The 21,528-nt window shown below is 42.5% G+C and overlaps 1 protein-coding gene across 1 annotated transcript in view; it reads left to right on the plus strand.

Annotated features, from left to right (window-relative positions):
- The window catches only part of LOC122553238 (glycoprotein hormones alpha chain-like), a 30,264-nt gene extending 18,572 nt beyond the window's left edge, over positions 1 to 11,692 (plus strand). The window contains exon 3 of the mRNA XM_043696823.1: positions 11,615 to 11,692. Coding sequence (XP_043552758.1) covers positions 11,615 to 11,692 — 78 coding nt within the window. The remainder of the gene's footprint in view (positions 1 to 11,614) is intronic.
- The last annotated feature ends 9,836 nt before the right edge of the window (positions 11,693 to 21,528 follow it).

A 21,528-nucleotide genomic window follows, 5' to 3' on the forward strand; every position in this document is an offset into this window, starting at 1 on the left:
GCCCACACCTCCCCCCTCACCTCCCTCCAAGGCCCCAATGGATCCTTCCATATCTGTTGCAAATTCACCTTTCCTATTCCTAACCTCAGTCCAAACTACCTCAGATGGCGAGTCTTCATCCATCGTCCTTTCCACCTCTGTAATACTATCTTTGACAAGCAATGCCATACCTCCCCCTCTTTTACCCCCACCTCTGCCCCTACCAAAACATTTAAACCCTGGGACCTGCAACAGCCAATCCTGTCCCTGTTCTAGCCATGTCTCCGTAATAGCCACAACATCGAAGTCTCAGGTACCAACCCACGCTGCAAGTTCACCTCCCTTATTTCGTATACTTCTTGCATTGAAGTATACACACTTCAAGCCACTTTCGTGTTTACAGGCACCCTCCTTTGAAATTGATGCCATGTTCCTAACCTCCCTACATTCCAGGTCCTGCACCCTAAAGCTACAGTCTGGGTTCCCATGCCCCTGCAGAGTTAGTTTAACTCCCCCAAGAGCAGTAGTAAACCTCCCACCAAGGATACTGGTGCCCCTCAGGTTCAGGTGCAGACCATCCTGTTTATAGAGGTCCCACCTTCCCCAGAAAGAACCCCAGTTATCCAAATACCGGAATCCCTCCCTCCTGCACCATCCCTGTAGCCACGCATTTAACTGTTCTCTCTCCCTATTCCTCAACTCTCTATCATGTGGTCCTGGGGATTTATTCACCGTAATGCATTTCAAGACACCCAGCACTTCTTCCTCTGTAATATGGACATTTTGCAAGGTGTCACCATCTATTTCGCTACTTTCTATATCTTCCAAATCTCATGAGGTTAAGAAAATTAGCATTAAGGCACTTTATCTAAATGTTTGTAGTATTCGTAACAAAGCAGATGAATTAACAGCACAAATCATCGTGAATGATTATGGTGTGGTAGTCATCACAGAGACTTGATGCTCTGGGTTCAGGGCTGGCTGTTAAACATTTAAGAATTTACAACTTATCGAAAAGCCATGGAGACGGGTGGGTGGCGAAGAGCCGGGGGGGGGGGTGGGGGGGGGGGGGGAGGTTGCCTTGTTAGTTAAGAATGGCACTGAATGATGATATGGAGTCTGTGTGGGTGGAGGTGAGGAACCACAAAGGCAAAAAAAAAATCATAATGGGAGTTATGTACAGACCTCCCAGCAGTAGTCAGGACCAGGGACGCAAGATGTTCCAGGAAATAGATAGGGCATGTCAGAAAGGTAAGGTCACGGTGATCATGGAGGACTTAAATATGCAAGTGGATTGGGTGAATAATGTTGCTGCTGGATCCAAAGAATTCATGGAATGCTTACAGGATGGCTTTTTGGAACAGCTTGTGATGGAGCCCACAAGGGAGCAGGCTATTCTGGACTTAGTTCTTTGTAATGAACAGACTTTATAAAAGGTCTTAAAGTAAGGGAACTCTTAGGAGGCAGCGATCATAATATGGTAGAGTTCAGTCTGCACTTTGAAAGAGAGAAGGCAAGATCAGATGTAATGGTGTTACAGTTAAATAAAGGTAATTACAGGGGCATGTGAGAGGAACTGATGAAAATCGACTGGAAGCAGAGCCGAGTGGGGAAGACAGTAGAGCAACAATGGCAGGAGTTTCTGGGTGTAATTGAGGACACAGTACAGAGGTTCATCCCAAAGAAAAGAAAGATTATCCGGGGAGGGGTTAGACAGCCATGGCTGAGAAAGGACGCCAGGAAATGTCTCAAAGAAAAAGAGGGAGCTTATAAAGAGCACTGGGAAATCAAAGATTAGGAAGACTGCAAAAACAGAGGATAACAAAGAAAGAAATGAGGAAGGAGAGGATCAAATATGAAGGTAACCTCACTTATAATATTAGAAATTATAGTAAAAGTTACTTTCAATTCATAAGAAACAAACGAGAGGCAAAAGTAGAAATTGGGGAGCTCCTCTTGATGCTGGAAGGCTAGTGCTATGAGATAAGGAAATAGCTGAAGAACTTAAAAAGTACTTTGTGTCAGTCTTCACAGTGGAAGACATTAATAATATCCCAACAATTAAGGAGAGTCGGGGCAGAGATGAGTATGGTAGCCATTACAAAAAGAAAGTGCTAGAAAAGCTAAAAGATCTAAAAATTAATAAATCTCCTGGCCCTGATGGGCTACATCCTAGAGTTATGAGACAGGTGGCTGAGGAAATGGCAGAGGCACTGACTGTGTTCGTTCAAAAATCACTGGAGTCAGGGAAAGTCTCAGCTGAAATTTGCTTTTATAATGCCCTTGTTCAAGAAAGGATCAAGACAAAAGATGGAAAATTATAGGCCAATTAGCCTAACCTCGGTTGTAGGTAAAATTCTAGAATCCATCGTCAAGGATGAAAATTCAAAATTCTTGGAAGTGCAGGGTTGGATTAGAACAAGTCAACATGGATTTAGTAAGGGGAGATCGTGCCTGACAAACCTGTTAGAATTCTTTGAAGAGATAACAAGTAGGTTCGACTCAGTGGATGTCATTTATTTAGACTTCCAAAAGGCCTTTGATTAGGTGTCTCATGGGAGGCTGCTGAGTAACGTGAGGGCCCATGGTGTTCGAGGTGAGCTACGGGCATGGATTGGGGATTGGTTGTCTGACAGAAGATAGAGACTTGGGATAAAAGGTTCTTTTTCAGAATGGTAGCTGGTGACAAATGGGGTCCTGCAGGGTTCAGTGTTGGGGCTGCAGCTGTTAACTTTATATATTAATGATCTGGATGAAGAGACAGGGGGCATACTGGTGAAGTTCGCTGATGATACGAAGTTAGACGGACAGGCAGGTAGTACTGAGGAGGTGGGTAGGCTGCAGAAAGATTTAGACAGTTTAGAAGAGTGGTCCAGGAAATGGCTAATGGAATTCAACGTGAGCAAATATGAGGTCTTGCAGTTTGGAAAAACGAATGCAGGCCTGGACTATTTTTTAAACGATGAGAAACTTAATAAAGCCAAAGTACAAAGGGATCTGGGAGTACTAGTCCAGGATTTTCGAAAGGTTGATTTGCAGGTTGAGTCCAAGATTAAGAAAGCAACTTTAATGTCACTTATCTCAGGAGGGTTGAAATATAAAAGCAGCGATGTGCTTCTGAGACTTTATAAAGCTCTTTAGGCCCCGTTTAGAATACCGTGTCCAATTTTGGGCCCCACACCTCAGGAAGTACATACTGGCACTGGAGCATGTCCAGCGGAGATTCACACATTCAGATCATCCCTGGAATGGTAGGCTAAGGATCCTGGGATTGTATTCATTAGAGTTTAGAAGGTCGAGGTGAAATCTAATAGAAACTTACAGGATAATGCAAGGCTTAGAAAAGGATTGCTGGAAAGTTATTTCCATTAGGCTGGGAGACAAAGACCCGTGGGCATAACCTTAAAATTAGAGGTAGTCAATTTAGAATGGAAATGAGGAGACATTTCTTCAGCTAGAGAGTGGTGGGCCTGTAGGATTCACTGTTATGGAGCGCAGTGGAGGCTGGGATGTTGGGTATCTTCAGAGATTGATAAATTCTTGATCTCGCAAGGAATTAAGGGCTACGGGGAGAGCTGTGGGTAAGTGGAATTTAAACACCCATCAGCTATGATTAAATGGTGGAGTGGACTTGATGGGCCACATGGCCTTGCTTCCACTCCTATGTCTTATGGTTTTATGGTCTTATGGAATGCCAGAAGATATAAATGAAGAACAGAATCAATCAGGTTCAAAATTGTTCACCCTCCTTCCTAGGTGATTGGTTCATACAGAAAGTGCAAATTGGCAAAGCGATAAGAAAATTAAGGAAGTAAAGGAATGGTGCTGAAAACAGGTGCTCTGTTTTGTGGGGTACTGGCATTAGTACCAAACTGGAATGAATTGTGCCATTGTGACTTGGTCTACCTGAACCAATCTGGGACCAGTATTCTAGTAGAAAGACTAAATAAGGTCGTCACAAGGACTTTGAACTGGTAATTGTGGGGAAGAGCTTGGATGACGTCAATACAGTTTCAAAAGTATGTAACAGGATAGAGAGTAAGAAAACTGTTAGGATTCCTACTTCAGATATGGCAAACAATGACAAAACTCAAAAATGTCTATTGATTAAACTACAATAGAAAAATAATAAACAGGTGAATAAAGCATAAGAGCCAAGGAACAGTTTAGAATATATGGCCTGAATAAGAGTTCTATATACAAATGCACAGAGAAATAAGTTAAGTGAGCTGCAGACGCAAATTCAAATTGGAGATTATGATACAGTAGCTGTTATTGAGACATGGCTGCAGGATAGTCAGGATTGGAGGCTAAATATACCAGGTTATAAGATTTATTGGACAGATAGGGAAAATTGAGGAGTTGGAATAGCCTTAATGTTTAAAAACAATATGTCTTCAATGGTAGGAGTTAATACAATGTGGAGAAAGCATTCATTGCAGACTGTATAGTTAGAATTGAAGAGCAGTAAAGTTGTATACAGACCCCCTGGCAGCATGTCTGGAGTGCTGTAATGTATAAATGCAGAACATAAAACAGTACAACACAGGAATAGGCCCTTTGACCCCACTGTCTGTGCCAATCTAAACTAATCCCATCTGCCTGCACTTGGTCTGTATCCCTGTATTCCTTGACTGTTCATGTGTTTGTCTAAATGCCTCTTTAACTTTGCTAATATATCTGCTTTAGATTAGATTCCCTACAATATGGAAACAGGCCCAACAAGTCCACACCAACCCTCTGAAGAGTAACCCACTCAGACCTACCCTATATTTACCCCTGACTAATGCACCTAACACTATGGGCAATTTAGTATTACCAACTCACCTAACCTGCACACCTTTGGATTGTGGGAGGAAACCAGAACACCTAGAGGACACCCACACAGACATGGGGTGAATGTGCAAACTCCACACAGACACTCACTTGAGGCTGGAATCAAGGCCGGGCCCCTGGTGCTGTGAGGCAGCAGTGCTAACCACTGAGCCACCATGCCACCCCAAATGGACAAGGTTTCTGTTCTTAACAAAAGTGACTATTTATAATAAATAAATATTCTCACTACAGGTAAACAATTATGAATCATCAGCATATAACTCTTCCAGTTAAAACTCTAACCCTGCTATAAAATCCCCCTCTACACATGCACAGAGTCAGTAGAAAGTGAGGATTGTAGATGCTGGACATCAGAGTTAAGAGTGTGGTGCTGGAAAAGCACAGCAGGTCAGGCAGCATCCGAGGAGCAGGAGAATTGATGTTTCGGGCATAAGCCCTTCATAGAGTCAGGCATAAGCAGACACATAAAAGGGATGTAAGGAAAGACCATGAAAGCAGTTTAGTGGCCTCTGTCTGCTAGTATTTCTGAGGCAATCCTTTTGCTGATCAGAATACTGCTTCTTTGTCTCCTTTCTCCAGATACTTTCACTTGTTTGCAGGAGGCACAGGTGACTGGTTCGGCTCATAAAGTTCTTTGATGTATCAATTAAAAGTCAGAGCTCACAGCAGCTGGAAAAGAGAAAGAAAAACAGGCTGTCTTCACGCTTTGGATGCTTTGACTGCAGAGCAAAAATAGCTCATTCCCCAAAGCGATTCAATGGTTTTGACAAAGCATTCACACCCTCAAGCTTTTCAGCTACTTGAGAGCCAATCACAGTTGTTAGGAGGGAGAAGGCCTTTGTCATTGATAACTGGCCACTAGTTCAGGAACTAATCAGCTGCTTGTTGCCAGCCAAAACTTCATTTGTGTAAACCCTTGGCTTTAGCTTACTTTCCACGACTGCTTGATCAAATATCTGTGTACACAGTATTTACAATAATTGTCAGGTTACTTGCTTTTAAAAAGTGCAGCAAACCTTCAGCAATCTTTGTTTTTTCAAAAAGTTCTTTCCCAAGTTTTTACATTAAAAATAAGGGATCACCCATTCTAGATAGATAAAGCAATACATTTTCTCAAAGATGAACTTTTGAAACTATTTTCCTGAAAAGATATTGGAGGCAGAAAGTTTGAAATTATAAGGAAAGCATAGATAAATTTTTGATTACTGAGGGAGTGAAAGATTATTTGTGTTAGGTAGAAATGTTGAGTAATCAGGTCAGGCATTCTCTTATTGAATAGCAGAGCAGGCTTGAGAGCTGTGTGGCCTATCTCTATTCATATATGTTTGTCTGTGAATTCAGGAACTTACAAGTTAACAGTACAATGGCTGTACTTTAAAAATCACCAATGATAAGGAAACCCAGAAAATCATGTAAAAGGCAAGTTTGAAGTATTTATATCCACTTTCAGCCTCCTTCTGAGGACCTCAGCATCACAAATGCCAGTCTCCAACTAATTTGATTCATTCCATGTGAAATCAAGAAATGGCTGAAGACCTGTAGTAAAGGTTCTGACAGCATTCCAGCAATAGTAATGAAAACCTGTGGTCTAGAACAAGCTGTGCCCCTAACTAAGCTGTTCCAGTACAGCAACGACATTGACCTTTCCTGAAAATATTGAGAATTGCCCAGATACATCCTATGCACAAAAAGCTGGATACACTCAACTGGCTAATTACCACCCTATCAGTCTACACTCGATTATTGGCAAAGGAAAGGCTGAAGGACTTGAGGCTGTTTTCGTTAGAGAGAAGATGATTGAGAGGTGACTTAATAGAGACATATAAGATAATCAGACGGTTGGGTAGGGTGGACCGGAAGAGCCTTTTTCCAAGTACAGGAACGGCAAGCACGAGGAGACGTAGCTTTAAATTGAGGGGTGATAGATATAGGACAGATGTCAGAGGTAGTTTCTTTATTCAGAGAGTAGTAAGGGTATGGAACGCTTTGCCTGCAACGGTAGTAGATTCGCCAACTTTAAGTACATTTAAGTCGTCATTGGACAAGCATATGGACGTACATGGAATAGTGTAGGTTAAATGGGCTTCAGATTGGTATGACAGTTCGGCGCAACATCGAGGGCCAAAGGGCCTGTACTGTGCTGTAATGTTCTATGTTCTAAATGGAAATGTTTGACAACAGTGCTATTGAGAGGCATTTCCAAAGGCATTTCCTTCTCACTGACAAGCAGGTTGGATTCTGCCAAGTTCACTCAGTTCCTGATCTTCTTGCAGATTTAATTTAAGCATGAACTCCTAAGATATGGTGAGAGTGACTGCTCATAATATCAAGGATTTCACCAAGTATGATATCAAGGAGCCCTGTATAACTGCAATCGATGGGAATCATGAGAAAATTCTGTGCTGTTTGGAGTCAGACTTGTCACATAGGACGATGATTGTTACTGTTGGACGGCAGTCATCTCATCCTATCACTGCAGGAGTTTCTCAGGGTAGAGACCTAGGTTCAACTGCCTTTAGCTCTTTTATCAATGACTTTTCTCCATGATGAGGTCGGATGTTGGGATGTTCCCTGATGATTGCATAATATTCAGCACCGTTCATAACTCTTCAGATACTGACACAGTCCATGTCCAAATGCTGCAAAACTTGGACAATATCCAGACTTAGGCTGGTAAGTAACAAGTAGCATTCACACCTCTCAAGTGGCAGGCAATGACCAACTCCAACAAGACAGCATTTAACCATTACCTCTTGACCTTCTATGGCAATAACCATCACTAAAATTTAAACTGTCAACATCCTGGGTGTTATCATTACCCAGGCTAAATTTGAGGAGAAAGTGAGGTCTGCAGATGCTGGAGATCAGAGCTGGAAATGTGTTGCTGGAAGGGCTTATGCCCGAAACGTCGATTCTCCTGTTCCCTGGATGCTGCCTGACCTGCTGCGCCTTTCCAGCAACACATTTCCAGCCCCAGGCTAAATTAGTCCAGCCAAATAAATAATGTGGCTGCAAGATCAGGTCAGATGCTAGGAATTCTGCAATAATAAGTGCTAGGAATTCTGCATTATACCTCCCCAGTGCCAACCCACCATCTACCAGGTACAGGTCAGAATTATTATGGAATACTCTCCACTCTCCACTTGCTTGGACATTTGCAGCTCCAATGGCACTGAAGAGTTTTGACACCATCCAGAACAAAGCAGCCCAATTGATTGGCATCCTACCCACAACCTTACACATTCATTCCCTTCAGCACTGATGTACAATGACAGCTGGGTGTACCTTGTACCGGATGTATTGCCGCAATTCAAACAGATCCTTAGACATCATATTTAAACCTGCAACCTTCACCAACTTGAAGGTCTAGGTACATAGGAGCACGACCATCTGTACATCCCCCTCCAAGTCATACACCATTCTGCCTTGAAACTATGGCATTACCATTTTTTTACCATGTTTTCCAATAATTTGCACTGTAGTGGTTCAGGAAGATATCACCTTCAGTTTCTCAAAGGCAACTAGTATGGGCAATAAATGCTGGCCTAGCTAATTATGGCCACAACTGTGATTTAAAAAAAAAATGTATTCACAGCATTGGATCAACATCCCAATGAACAGGGGTGTGTAGGTCTTCTAACTTATCAGCCTCAGCAACCATACTGCCGCGCTATCCACCAAACCCTCATTAACTCTCCTTCTCCTCAACATTCACCACCTTCACGTATTCTTTTTCAATTTGCTATTCCTTTATATCATACCCATCATTTTCACTTTTTGTCAGCCCTCACCACTTCACCTTCTCATCAACATGCATCATCCTCCACTTTTCCTTTAATACTGATCTTGTTTGTGTCTCGTTTACTTCGCTCCCTTTCACACTTTAATTTATACCTATTTTAAAGTTTGTGTTCTCTTTCACCATTATTAACAACCTCTTTGCTTTTTCATCGCATCTCTATATCATCTGTTCCCTTCCCCTTTCCTCCGCCTCTGCCAAAAATATAAATAGAACATAGAACAATGCAGCACAGAACAGGCCCTTTGGCCCTCGATGTTGCGCCAACCTGTGAACTAACCTAAGCCCATCCCCCTAAACTATCCCATCATCATTCATGTGCTTATCTAAGGACTGTTTAAATATGTGGTTGAGCTAACTAGATTGGCAGGCAGAGCATTCCACACCCTTACCACTCTCTGCGTAAAGAACCTGCTTCTGACATATGTCTTAACTCTATCACCCCTCAGTTTGTAGCTATGACCCCTCGTACAAACTGATGTCATCATCCTAGGAAAAAGACTTTCACTGTCTACCCTATCTAATCCTCTGATCACCTTGTATGTCTCTATCAATTCCCCTCTTAGCCTTCTTCTTTCCTATGAGAACAGACCCAAGGTTTCAGCCTTTCCTCATAAGACCTTCCCTCCAGACCAGGCAACATCCTGGTAAATCTCCTCTGCACCTTTTCCAATGCTTCCACATTCTTCCTGTAATGGGATGACCAGAACCGTACACAATATTCCAAATGCAGCTGCACTAGTGTTTTGTACAGTTGCAGCATGACATCACGGCTCTGGAACTCAATCCCTCTACCAATAAAACTTAACACACCATATGCCTTCTTAGCAGCATTATCAACATGTGTGGCAACTTTCAGGGATCTATATACATGGACTCCAAGATCTCTCTGCGCACCCAGACTACCATGAATCTTTCCATTGACCTAGTATTCTGCTTTCCTGTTATTTGTCCCAAAGTGAATGACCTCACATTTATCTGCATTGAACTCCATTTGCCACCTCTCAGCCCAATTCTGCAGTTTATCCAAGTCCCCCTGCAATCTGAAACATTTTTCCACACTGTCCATTCCTCTATTGACTTTCATGTCATCTGCAAACTTACTAACCCATCCATCTATACCTGCGTCTAAGTCATTTGTAAAAAATGACAAACAGCAGTGGTCCCAAAACAGATTGTTGTGGTGCACCACTAGTAACCGGACTCCAGGCTGAATATTTTCCATCAACCACCACTCGTTGCCTTCTTGCAGAAAGCCTGTTTCTAATCCAAACTGCTAAATTACCTTCAATCTCATGCCTCTGCATCTTCTTCAACAACCTTATCAAAGGCTTTGCTGAAGTCCATGTACACCATGTCAACTGCCCTACCCTCATCCACATGCTTGGTCACCTTCTCAAAAAACTCAATGATGTTTGTGAGATGTGACCTGCCCTTAACGAAACCATGTTGACTATCTGCATTCAAATTGTTGCTTACAAGATGATTATAAATCCTATCTCTTATAATGCTGTGGTGCTGTTCGCCGAGCTGGAAGTTTTTGTTGCAAATGTTTCGTCCCCTGTCTAGGTGACACCCTCAGTGCTTGGGAGCCTCCTGTGAAGCGCTTCTGTGGTGTTTCCTCCGGCATTTATAGTGGCCTGTCCCTGCCGCTTCTGGTTGTCAGTTTCAGCTGTCCGCTGTAGTGGCCGGTATATTGTTGATGGAGTTTGTGGATGAATTCCCTGGCTGTTCTTTGTTTCGCTTGCCTATAATGGTAGTGTTGTCCCAGTCAAATTCATGTTGCCTGTCGTCTGCGTGTGTGGCTACTAGGGATAGCTGGTCGTGTCGTTTCGTGGCTAGTTGATGTTCGTGGATGCGGATCGTTAGCTGTCTTCCTGTTTGTCCTATATAGTGTTTTGTGCAGTCCTTGCATCCCAACCGGAAGCGGCAGGGACAGGCCACTATAAATGCCGGAGGAAACACCACAGAAGTGCTTCACAGGAGGCTCCCAATCACTGAGGATGTCACCTAGACAGGGGACGAAACGTTTGCAACAAAAACTTCCAGCTCAGCGAACAGAACCACAGCAACGAGCACCCGAGCTACAAATCTTCTCACAAACTTATCTCTTATAATCTTTTCTAAAACGTTTCCTACAACAGACTGAAGGTGACCCAGTTAATCTATAATTAACTGGGTCACCTCTACTGCCCTTCTTGAACAAGGGCACAACATTTGCAATCATCCAGTCCTCTGGTATTAAACCTCTGGTATTAAATAACAAATTCCAATTTCTTTCAGTTCTGAAATGGAGTCATACTGGACTCAAAACCTTAACTCTGTTCCTGTTTCCACAGATGCTGCCAGATCCATATCCTTCTTATAGTTTGGTAACCAGAACTACACACAATATTCCTAACTGACATCATATATACCTCCTTCATTTTCAAATAATCATCTGTAATAATCATCTATGTTGTTTATAAATAATAATTGTCCATCACAGGGCCATGTTTGTGAAGCTTTCCTGATAGTTCTAATAGTTTATGCAGGGAGTAATTGAGCTTCACAGACCAGAAATATCCATGGTCTGAAATCAGTAATGGTTATGATCAAGAAGATATAAATGGTTTCAGCATTCAACAACAGGAATGGGGTGTTGTAGTTTTCAAGGTTTCCTGTTCCTGATTGATGATGATCTGTGTGTCCTGCTGAAAATTTATATTGATGCTGCTTGAGAATAGAAAAGGGTTTGGACTGGATATTATCCATTATTGAGTAACTTGCTAGAACTCATTCTCACAATCAAATAACTTGCTCGAACCTGTTGCCAAGGCTCACATGGTGAATGATTACTGTACAACTTAAGTATGATACAAGAAAGATTTCACTGCAGTGGAACTAAACTTCTGTGAAAGTGATAACCATTTATTGTTGAGCATGGATGAAGATCAGTAAGGAAATGTGTTTATATATTTGATGCTATTGTAATGCTCTTTTATTTCTTGATATTTTTAGGTGACATTAATGGGAAATCTGAAGATTGAAAATCACACAGAGTGTCACTGTAGCACTTGTTACTATCACAAGTCCTAAAATGGTAAACAAAGCTGAGAACTTGAAGCGTATAAAAGTGTGCGTGCTCTTCATTGCTTCACATAAGTGGTTGCACAATGTAACAGTGGTAACTCCATGAATTTAAACTTGCATTACTATGTAACTGATCTGCTATGATAAATAAATAAATTTACCTTCTCAGATTTGTGTAAATTCACAATATCTATTGCCAAGCAACTATGTTTCTGTGTTTCATTTAAACTCATCATGCTTGATAAACTGCAGCTTCATTTCAAGTTTATATATGAAGTATATATTTTGCTCTTAAAGGCAAAATCTGTGCAAATGGTAAAAGATTAGTGAACGACAGAGTGAGGCCCATAAGGAATAAGCTGGTCACTGAAGCAAAGTGTGTGGAAGGGGTACTAAATTAGTATTTTGCTTCTGTCTTTACTAAATTAGAAAATTGTTACAATGGCCCAAATGAAAATGTGAGTGTTGAGAAACTGAAAAATATTGTGATTGATGAAGAAAAGATCCTAAAAATCTGGCAGCACTCCATGTAGAGAAATTGCCAGGCCAAGATGGAATGCATTCTAGATTGTTGGGAGAGGTGAGAGAACAAATTGCAGAGTGATTAACAAAAGCTTTCCTGACCTCTCTGAACACAGGATTAGTACCAGGGAACTGGAGGGTTATAAATGTGACACTGTTGTTCAAGAAATGGGTAAAAAATAATCCAGAAACCTACAGACCTGTCAGTTTAACATCAATAGTGGAAAAACATACGGAGGCCATAATGCAGGATAAGATAAATGTGCATTGAGGGGAAAATAAACTAACGCTAGACAGTCAACATGGCTTTGCCAAGGACAAGTCATGCCTGACAGATTTAACTGAGGTTTTGATAATGTAACATAGACAATGGATGAGAGTAATGCTATGTATGTTGTATATTTGGACTTTCAGAGAGTACTTGATACGGTGCCACATGGCAGGTTGGTTAGCAAATTAGAAATGTTTTACATCAATGGGTCCTTAACAGTATGGATCAAATGTTGGCTAAAAGTTAGGAAATAGAGAGTAGATACTGATGGGCATTTCTCAGACTGGGGATAAATTAAAAGTGGTATTCCCCCGGGATCAGTATTGGAATCCTTGCTTTTTCTGGCTTATAGAAATGGGAGGTGGGTGTTAAGGGCAAGATCTCAATTTCCAGATGATACTAAACTAGGTGAATAGCAAATTGTTAAGATGATGCTGAATAACATCAAAGGGACATTGACAGATTTGCCAAATGGGCAGACACCTGGCAGATGAATTTCAATACAGAGGAATGTGAGATAATGTATTTTGGTAAAAGAAACATGGCGAGGTAATGTAAGCTGAATAGTACAACTTTGAGGGGAGTACAGGAGCAGAGAGATCTCAGGATTCAAGTATATAATTCTGTGAAAGTGGCCAGGCAATTTGAAACAATTAAGTAGACTAATAGGATCTTAGAAGATAGAACATTACAGTGCAGTACAGGCCCTTCACCCCTCAATGTTGCACCGATTTGTGGAACCGATCTGAAGCCTAATATAACCTACATTATTCAATTATTATCCATATATTTATCCAATGACTATTTAAATACCTTAAAGCTGACAAGTCTACTACTGTTGCAGGCAGGGCATTCCATGCCCTTACTACTCTCTGAGTAAAGAACCTACCTCTAACATCTGTCCTATATCTATCACTCCTCAGTTTAAAGCTATGTCCCCTCGTGCTAGCCATCACCATCTGAGAAAAAAAGACTCTCACTGTCCAGCCTATCTAACCCTCTGATCATCTTGTATGTCTCTATTAAGTCACCTCTTAACTTTCTTCTCTCCAACAAATTAGCCTCAAGTCCCTCAGCCTTTCCTCATAAGACCTTCCCTCCATACCAGGCAACATTCTGGTAAATCTCCTTGAACCCTTTCAAATGCTTCCACTTCTTCCTTATAGTACAGTGACTAGGACTGTATGCAATACTCCAAGCGCAGCTGCACCAGAGTTTTGTACAGCTGTAACACCTTCTTACTAACCCTATCAACTTGGGTGGCAACTTTCAGGGATCTATGTACATGGACACTGAGATTTCTCTGCTCATCCACGCTACCAAGAATTAGCCCAGTATTCTGTATTCCTGTTACTCCTTCCAAAGTGAATCACCTTACACTTTTCTGCATTAAACTCCATTTCCACCTCTCAGCCCAGCTCTACAGCTTATCTATGTCCCTCTGTAACCTATAATTTCCTTCAGCACTGTCCACAACTCCACTGACCTTAGCGTCACCTGCAAAGTTACTAACTCATACTTTTTCCCCTCATCCAGGTCATTTAAAAAATGACAAACAGCAGTGGTCCCAAAACAGATCCTTGCTATACACAACTAATAACTGAATTCCAGGGTGAAAATTTCCCATCAACCACCATTCTTTGTCTTCTTACAACTAGTCAAAATGTCATCCAAACTGCTAAATCATTCTCAATCCCATGCCTCCATCTTTTCTGCAATAGCCCACTATGGGAACCTTATCAAAAGCCTTACTGAAATGCATATACACCACATCAACTGCTTTACCCTCATCCACCTGTTTGGTTACCTTCTCAAAGAACTCAGTAAGGTTTGTGAGGCACAACCTACTCTTAACGAAACTGTGTTCATTATCCCTAATCAAATTATTCCTTTCTAGATGATCATAAATCCCATCTTATATAATCCTTTCCAAAACTTTACTCACTCACTGGTCTATAATTACCAGGGTTGTCTCTACTCCCCTTCTTGAACAAGGGGACAACTTGTGCTATCCTCCAGTCTCCTGGCACTATTCCTGTAGACACTGATGACATAAAGATCAAAGCCAAAGGTTTTGCAATCTCCTCCCTATCTTCCCAGAGAATCCTTGGATGAATTCCATCCAGCTCAGGAGACATATCTATTTTCATACTTTCCAGAATTGCTAAAACCTCCCCATGGTAAACCTCAATCCCATCTAGTCTAATAGCCTGTATCTCAGTATTCTCCTTGACAACATTGTCTTTTTCCTGTGTGAATACGGATGAAAAATATTCATTTGACACCACTGCTACCTTTTTGGGTTCTGTTCACACCTTTCCACTGCTGTCCTTGACAGGCCCTATTCTTAGTCTAGTCATTCTTTTATTCTTGACATAGCTATAGAAAGATTCAGGGTTTTTCTTTGTTATGGACTAGGCCAAACCACTCAAAGCATTCTCAAGCAAGCAGCCCAGACCTTAACTTGTAATTTGTTTTGGTAAGTGTATAGTGAGAACTATCTGGAGTAAGGTAGCTAGGTTGACTATCAGGATTTTAAACAGACAAAAATTTATTCACAAAATTACAGAATGAAACACAAAGAACAGTAAAAAAAAACCTACCAAACTCAGCATATCCAAACTAGACTTAATTATGCTGTTCTGAATATGCACAACAGTCCCAATAAACAAACCCCTTAAACACAGAGCAAAAAATGAAACAAAGGCTAACAGGTCCTTGTGCACAAGGAGAGAGAGTCCAGCAACCTGTTTCCACACAGCTCCACTGCTGAACTGACTCTAACTTAACTTCTAAACACATAAAAGCTTTGGCCTAAAGCCTCATCTGCTTATGTATAAACAAAAAGGCCTCCAATACTCATTTATCTTTGTACCAAACCCAACCATTTCGGAGCCTGGAGTGTTTGACGAACCCTCTGAAAAAAATCAAGGACACAGTATCCTTGAGAAAAGGAACGGCTTTTAGAAGAAAAGGACCAGCTTTGTGACACCTTGATCCTACCTGCCAAAGATTTATCATGTCCCCTCATGGCTCTTCTCAGCTTTCTCTTTACGTCGTTCCTGGCTAACTTGTAACACTCAAATATCCTAACTGAGCCTTCACATCTCATCTTTACATAAGCCTCCTTCTTGACAAGAGATTCAACTTCTTTATTAAACCATGGTTCCCTTGCTCGACCACTTCCTCCCTGCCTGACAGGTACATACGTATCAAGGACCCGCAGTAGCTGTTCTTTGAACAAGCTCCATATTTCAATTGTGCCCATTCCCGACAGTTTGTTTCCCCATCCTATGCATACAAAATCTTGCCTAATCACATCATGTGTGCCTTTTCCCCAGCCATGACTCTTGCCCCGCGGCATAGACCTATCTCTTTCCATCACTAAAGTAAACGTAACCGAATTGTGGTCACTATCACCAAATTCCCCCCCCCCCCATCTCCAAATCTAAGACTTGGCCAGGTTCATCACCCAGTACCAAATTCAATGTGGCCTCACCCCTTGTTGGCCTATCTACATACTGTGTCAGAAAACCCTCCTGCACACATTGGATAAAAACAGACCCATCTAAGGTATTCAAACTATAGCATTCCCAGTCAATATTTGGAAAGTTAAAGACTCCATAACAACTACTGTGTTACTTTCACTCCTATCTAGAATCATCTTTGCAATCCTTTACTCTACATCTGTGGAACTTTTCGGAAGCCGATAAAAACCTCCCAACAATGTGAGCTCTCCTTTCCTGTTTCTAACCTCAGCCGATTATACCTCAGTAGACAAGTCCTCAAACATCCTTTCTGCCACCATAATACTGTCCTTAACTAACACCTCCCCCTCTTTTATCACCTCCCCTGTTCTTACTGAAGAATCTAAACCCCAGAACCTGCAATATCCATTCCTATGTCTAGATTAGAGTGCTGCTGGAAAAGCACACCAGGTCAGGCAGCATCCAAGGAGCAGGAAAATCGACGTTTCGGGCAAAAGCCCTTTATCAGCTCCTCGGATGCTGCCTGACCTACTGTACTTTTCCAACACCACTCTAATCTAGACTCTGGTTTCCAGCATCTGCAGTCCTTGTTTTTACCATATCCATTCCTGTCCCTGCTCCATCTATGTGTCTGAAATGTCCACAACATCGAAGTCCCATATACCAACCCATGCTGCATGCTCACCCATTTTATTACGGATGCTCCTGGCATTGAAGTAGACACACTTCAAACCACCTTCCTGTCTGCTGGTACACTCCTGCGACCTTGAAACCTTATTCAAGATCTCACTACTCTCAACTTCCTGTACACTGGAGCTACAATTCAGGTTCCTATCCCCCTGCTGAATTAGGTTAATTCTTCCGAAAGAGCATTAGCAAACCTCTCCCCCAAGATATTAATACCCTCTGTTTCAGGTGTAGACCATCCTATTTGTAGAAGTCCAACCTACCCCAGAATGAGCCCCAATTATCCAGGTATCTGAATCCCTCCCTCCTGCACCATCCCAGCAGTATCCGAAACAAAATACTTGTTATTGAGGGGAACGGCCACAAGGAATCCATGCACTGTCTGCCGGTTCCCTTAATGTAATCCAACTACCTTCTTCCTGTACCTGAGATGTGGCTACCTCCCTGTAATTCCCCTCAGCCTCCCAAATGATCTGAAGTTCATTCAGCTCCAGCTCCAGTTCCCTAATGTGGTTTCCAAGGAGCTGGAGTTAGGTGCACTTATTGCAGATGAAGTCAGCAGGGACAGTGGTGACCCTTACCTCTCACATTCTGCATTAGGAACTTCAACTGCCCTAACATCCATTCCCACTGTTCCGAATTCCCAAAGAGACTATCGAGGGAAAAGCTAGTCACCTTACCAAATCAGCAACTAGAACTTTATTTTTGGTTCGAGGAAGATGATGGGTGAGCGACACTACCTCAGTAGTGTTTTGGGTAAAGCAACCGCCAAAATATATAACCTCAGTTACTCAGCTGTCCCATGCCTGCTCCTGCTCAGTGTGTGCTTTGCTTATTCACGAGGTAGGCTTCTTGTAGAATTTATTTATCCACCCAGAGCCCCTGATCCTTGCTCTCACCGCTCCTGCTGCAAAATTAGAGGCTGCTGATTCACAAGGTAAGCTTTTTACAGGATTAACTTACCTTAGAGTTATGAACTTCGAGTTGATAAACAGAGACATAAACTATAAAAGCAAGGAAATGATGCTAGACCTCTACAAGTCAGTGATCAGATCATACTTGGAGTATTGTGTTTAGTTCTAAATATTTAAAGAAGAATGTTAAAGCCCTGGAATCAGTGCAAAGGAGAATTACAGGACTGATACATTTTATAAACTCCTACTTTGGAAATGGAGCCAGTTTGACTCAAAATTGGAATACATACAGACTCTAACCTCACACCTTTAATGCATTGTCTGAGCTGAGATGTCACTTTTTTTTATAAAACCTTTAGTTATCCTGACAGAAATAATGGGATTTACATATCAATGAATCGAAACCTGAAGTCCATTCTAAAAGATGAAAGACTTAACAGCAATCTAGGTTTGTTCAATACATTGCATCAGTGTATGAAACTATGATCCTTTACTGTAAATTCTGGGTCCTATGATCCTACTTGGGCGGCACGGTAGCACAGTGGTTAGCACTGCTGCTTCACAGCGCCAGAGATCCGGGTTCAATTCCCGTCTCAGGCGACTCTCTATGTGGAGTTTGCACATTCTCCCCGTGTCTGCGTGGGTTTCCTCCGGGTGCTCCGGTTTCCTCCCACAATCCAAAAATGTGCAGGGGTTAGGTGAATTGGCCATGCTAAATTGCCCGTAGTGTTAGGTGAAGGGGTAAATGTAGGAGAATGGGTCTGGGTGGGTTACGCTTCGGCGGGTCGGTGTGGACTTGTTGGGCCGAAGGGCCTGTTTCCACACTGTAAGCAATCTAATCTAATCTAATCTACTCCACTAACGGTCTGAAAGCTCGTACTTCCAAATATACCTGTTGGACTATAACCTGGTGTCGTGTGATTTTTAACTTGGACTGATACAAGGTAAGAGGGATTTTTGGTTTAAGGAAAGATTAGAGAAATTGGTTTTATTCTCCTTGGAGCAGAGAGGATTGAAAACACAGAACAATACAGCACAGAAACAGGCCTTTCAGTCCACCATGTCTGTGTTGACCATGATGCCATTCTAAACTTATCCCATCTGCCTGAGCATTAACCATATCCCTCTATTCTCTACTGTTTTTATGTCTGTCGAAATGCGTCTTAACTTTGCTAATGTATCTGCTTCTTCTATGTCCCTTTGCAGGCACCTACTATATAAAACACTTTTCTCAAACATCTCCCTTAGTTTTTTTCCCCTGTCACCATAAACCTGTGCCCCCTCGTATCTGATGTTTCCACCCTGGGAAAAAAACTCTGACTACCCATCCTATCCATCCCTTTCCTAATTTTATTTATGTCTGTCAGAAATAGGAAATTTTAAATTCTATGGGAAATTTGAAGACTGGAAATCACAGATTGTCACTGTCACAATTATTACAATCACAAATCCTCAAATCGTAAACAAATCTGAGAACCTTTGACACTCTGACAAAAGCACTCCATGTTTGTACAACATCTTCTTTCAGTAACACAATACAATCCAGACAACATCCTGGTAAACCTCTTTTGCACCCTGTCTGAAGTCTTCCCACTATCCGCCCCACCAAGAGTATGGCAACCAGAACTACATATAGTAGATTAGATTAGATTAGATTAGATTACAGTGTGGAAACAGGCCCTTCGGCCCAACAAGTCCACACCGACCAGCCGAAGCGCAACCCACCCATTTACCCCATACCTAACACTACGGGCAATTTAGCATGGCCAATTCACCTGACCTGCACATGTTTGGATTGTGGGAGGAAACCGGAGCACCCGGAGGAAACCCACGCAGACACGGGGAGAATGTGCAAACTCCACACAGTCAGTCGCCTGAGGCGGGAATTGAACCCGGGTCTCCAGCGCTGTGAGGCAGCAGTGCTAACCACCGTGCCACCCACAAATGAAAAGGGAAACTGGTACTCCAAATGTGGCCTGGCTAAATTCTTAAACACTTGCGACATGACTTGAGCCCATGTGCAGCCGCATTCACAGCCACAGGGACCATCAGGTGATGTAATTGACTTAATGGAGGACTCTCTAACAGATTGAAACAACTTGTTAGTGACTGATAGCGCTGACGTATTACATAGTCCCAACAGTCTAGACATGACAGAACTCTCCAATAACTCCCTGATAGACAAGGAAATTGAAAGACTCCAATTTATTATAACTCATACTCCAGACGCATATCCACAACATGGATATGTGACAATACTAAAAGGATATGATGGACCAGGGAAAAGCAGGACATCACCACTAGAGGGAATGACAGGACACGAACATGGGAACAGGGAAGATACAATCTTGCCAAGTCACCAGAGACCAAGGATTCACAAAAGATTGATAGGTCTCTGTTGGGTGCCTCTTTAACAAATGCACTAATTCATTAATCCAGATGATTAAACAGTTCCTGACAGCCACCCAAGGCGAGGCGTTTTTGATGGTCCAAATTCGCATACACTCTCAAATATCAACTCTTATTCTTGTATGCACTGATGGGATTAACCAGGTTACAATTAGATTAGATTAGATTCCCTACAGTGTGGAAACAGGCCCTTCGGCCCAACCAATCCACACTGACCCTCCGAAGAGTAACCCACCCAGACCCATTTCACTCTAACCAATGCACCTGACACGATGGGCAATTTTGCATGGCCAATTCACCTGACCTGCACATCTTTGGACTGTAGGAGGAAACCGGAGTACCTGGAGGAAACCCACGCAGATACAGGGAGAATGTGCAAACTCCACACAATCACCCGAGCCTGGAATCGAACCTGGGACCCTGGTGCTGTGAGGCAACAGTGCTAATCACTGAGCCACCATGCCGCCCACAGTTGTTCAGTTTTCCTGGCGTCGTTCATTGGATATAATCCCCATATCAGAATCTGCCCCATGGTCGCAACAACCATCTCACCTTTGTCTTCACATTTCATTGTAGGTCACAATGGCCACTCCGTCTTCACATTTAATTCATTGGTCATGATGACCACCTCATTTCAGTCTTTTCTGACCACTCCACGGTCAGGCCATTCAAACCTACAAACCCCTACCACTAGAAACCAAAGTTGGCTCTTACCAACCATTTCTCCTGTTCCCTGGATGCTGCCTGACCTGCTGCGCTTTTCCAGCAACACATTTTCGGCTCTGATCTCCAGCATCTGCAGACCTCACTTTCTCCTCTTACCAACCATCTAAACCCAAATTAACATTCCATATGTATTCCCATTCCTTTCAGCAAAAAAAGTGGGAGAGGGTTAGGGTATGGGGGGGTACGGTGGCTCAGTGGTTAGCACTGTAGCCTCACAGTGCCAGGGACCTGGGTTTGATTCCACCCTTGGGCGACCGTGTAGAGTTTACACATTCTTCCCGTGTCTGCATGGGTTTCCTCCGGGTGCTCTGGTTTCCTCCCACAGTCCAAAGATGTGCAGGTTAGGTGAATTGACCATGCTAAATTGCCCATCATGTTCAGTGATGTATAGGTTAGGTGCATTAGTCAGGGTTAAATGTAGAGTAATAGGAAATGGGAATGGATCTGTGTAGGTTACTCTTTGGAGTGTCGGTGTAGACTTGTTGGGCCAAATGGCCTGTTTCCACACTGTAGGGATTCTATGATCCTATGAAAAGGTATGCACTACACCTGTTCTAAGCTATTTAGATATTAGAGCTGAAAATGTGTTGCTGGAAAAGCGCAGCAGGTCAGGCAGCATCCAAGGAACAGGAGAATTGACGTTTCGGGCATAAGCCCTTCTTCAGGAATGAGGAAAGTGTGCCCAGCAGGCTAAGATAAAAGGTAGGGAGGAGGGACTTAGGAGAGGGGCGTTGGAAATGTGATAGGTGGAAGGAGGTCAAGATGAGGGTGATAGGCCGGAGTGGGGTGGGGGCGGAGAGGTCATGAAGAAGATTGCAGGTTAGG

The sequence above is a fragment of the Chiloscyllium plagiosum genome, chromosome 9 (assembly GCF_004010195.1).
Source record: "Chiloscyllium plagiosum isolate BGI_BamShark_2017 chromosome 9, ASM401019v2, whole genome shotgun sequence".
NCBI classification, from domain to species: Eukaryota; Metazoa; Chordata; class Chondrichthyes; order Orectolobiformes; family Hemiscylliidae; genus Chiloscyllium; species Chiloscyllium plagiosum.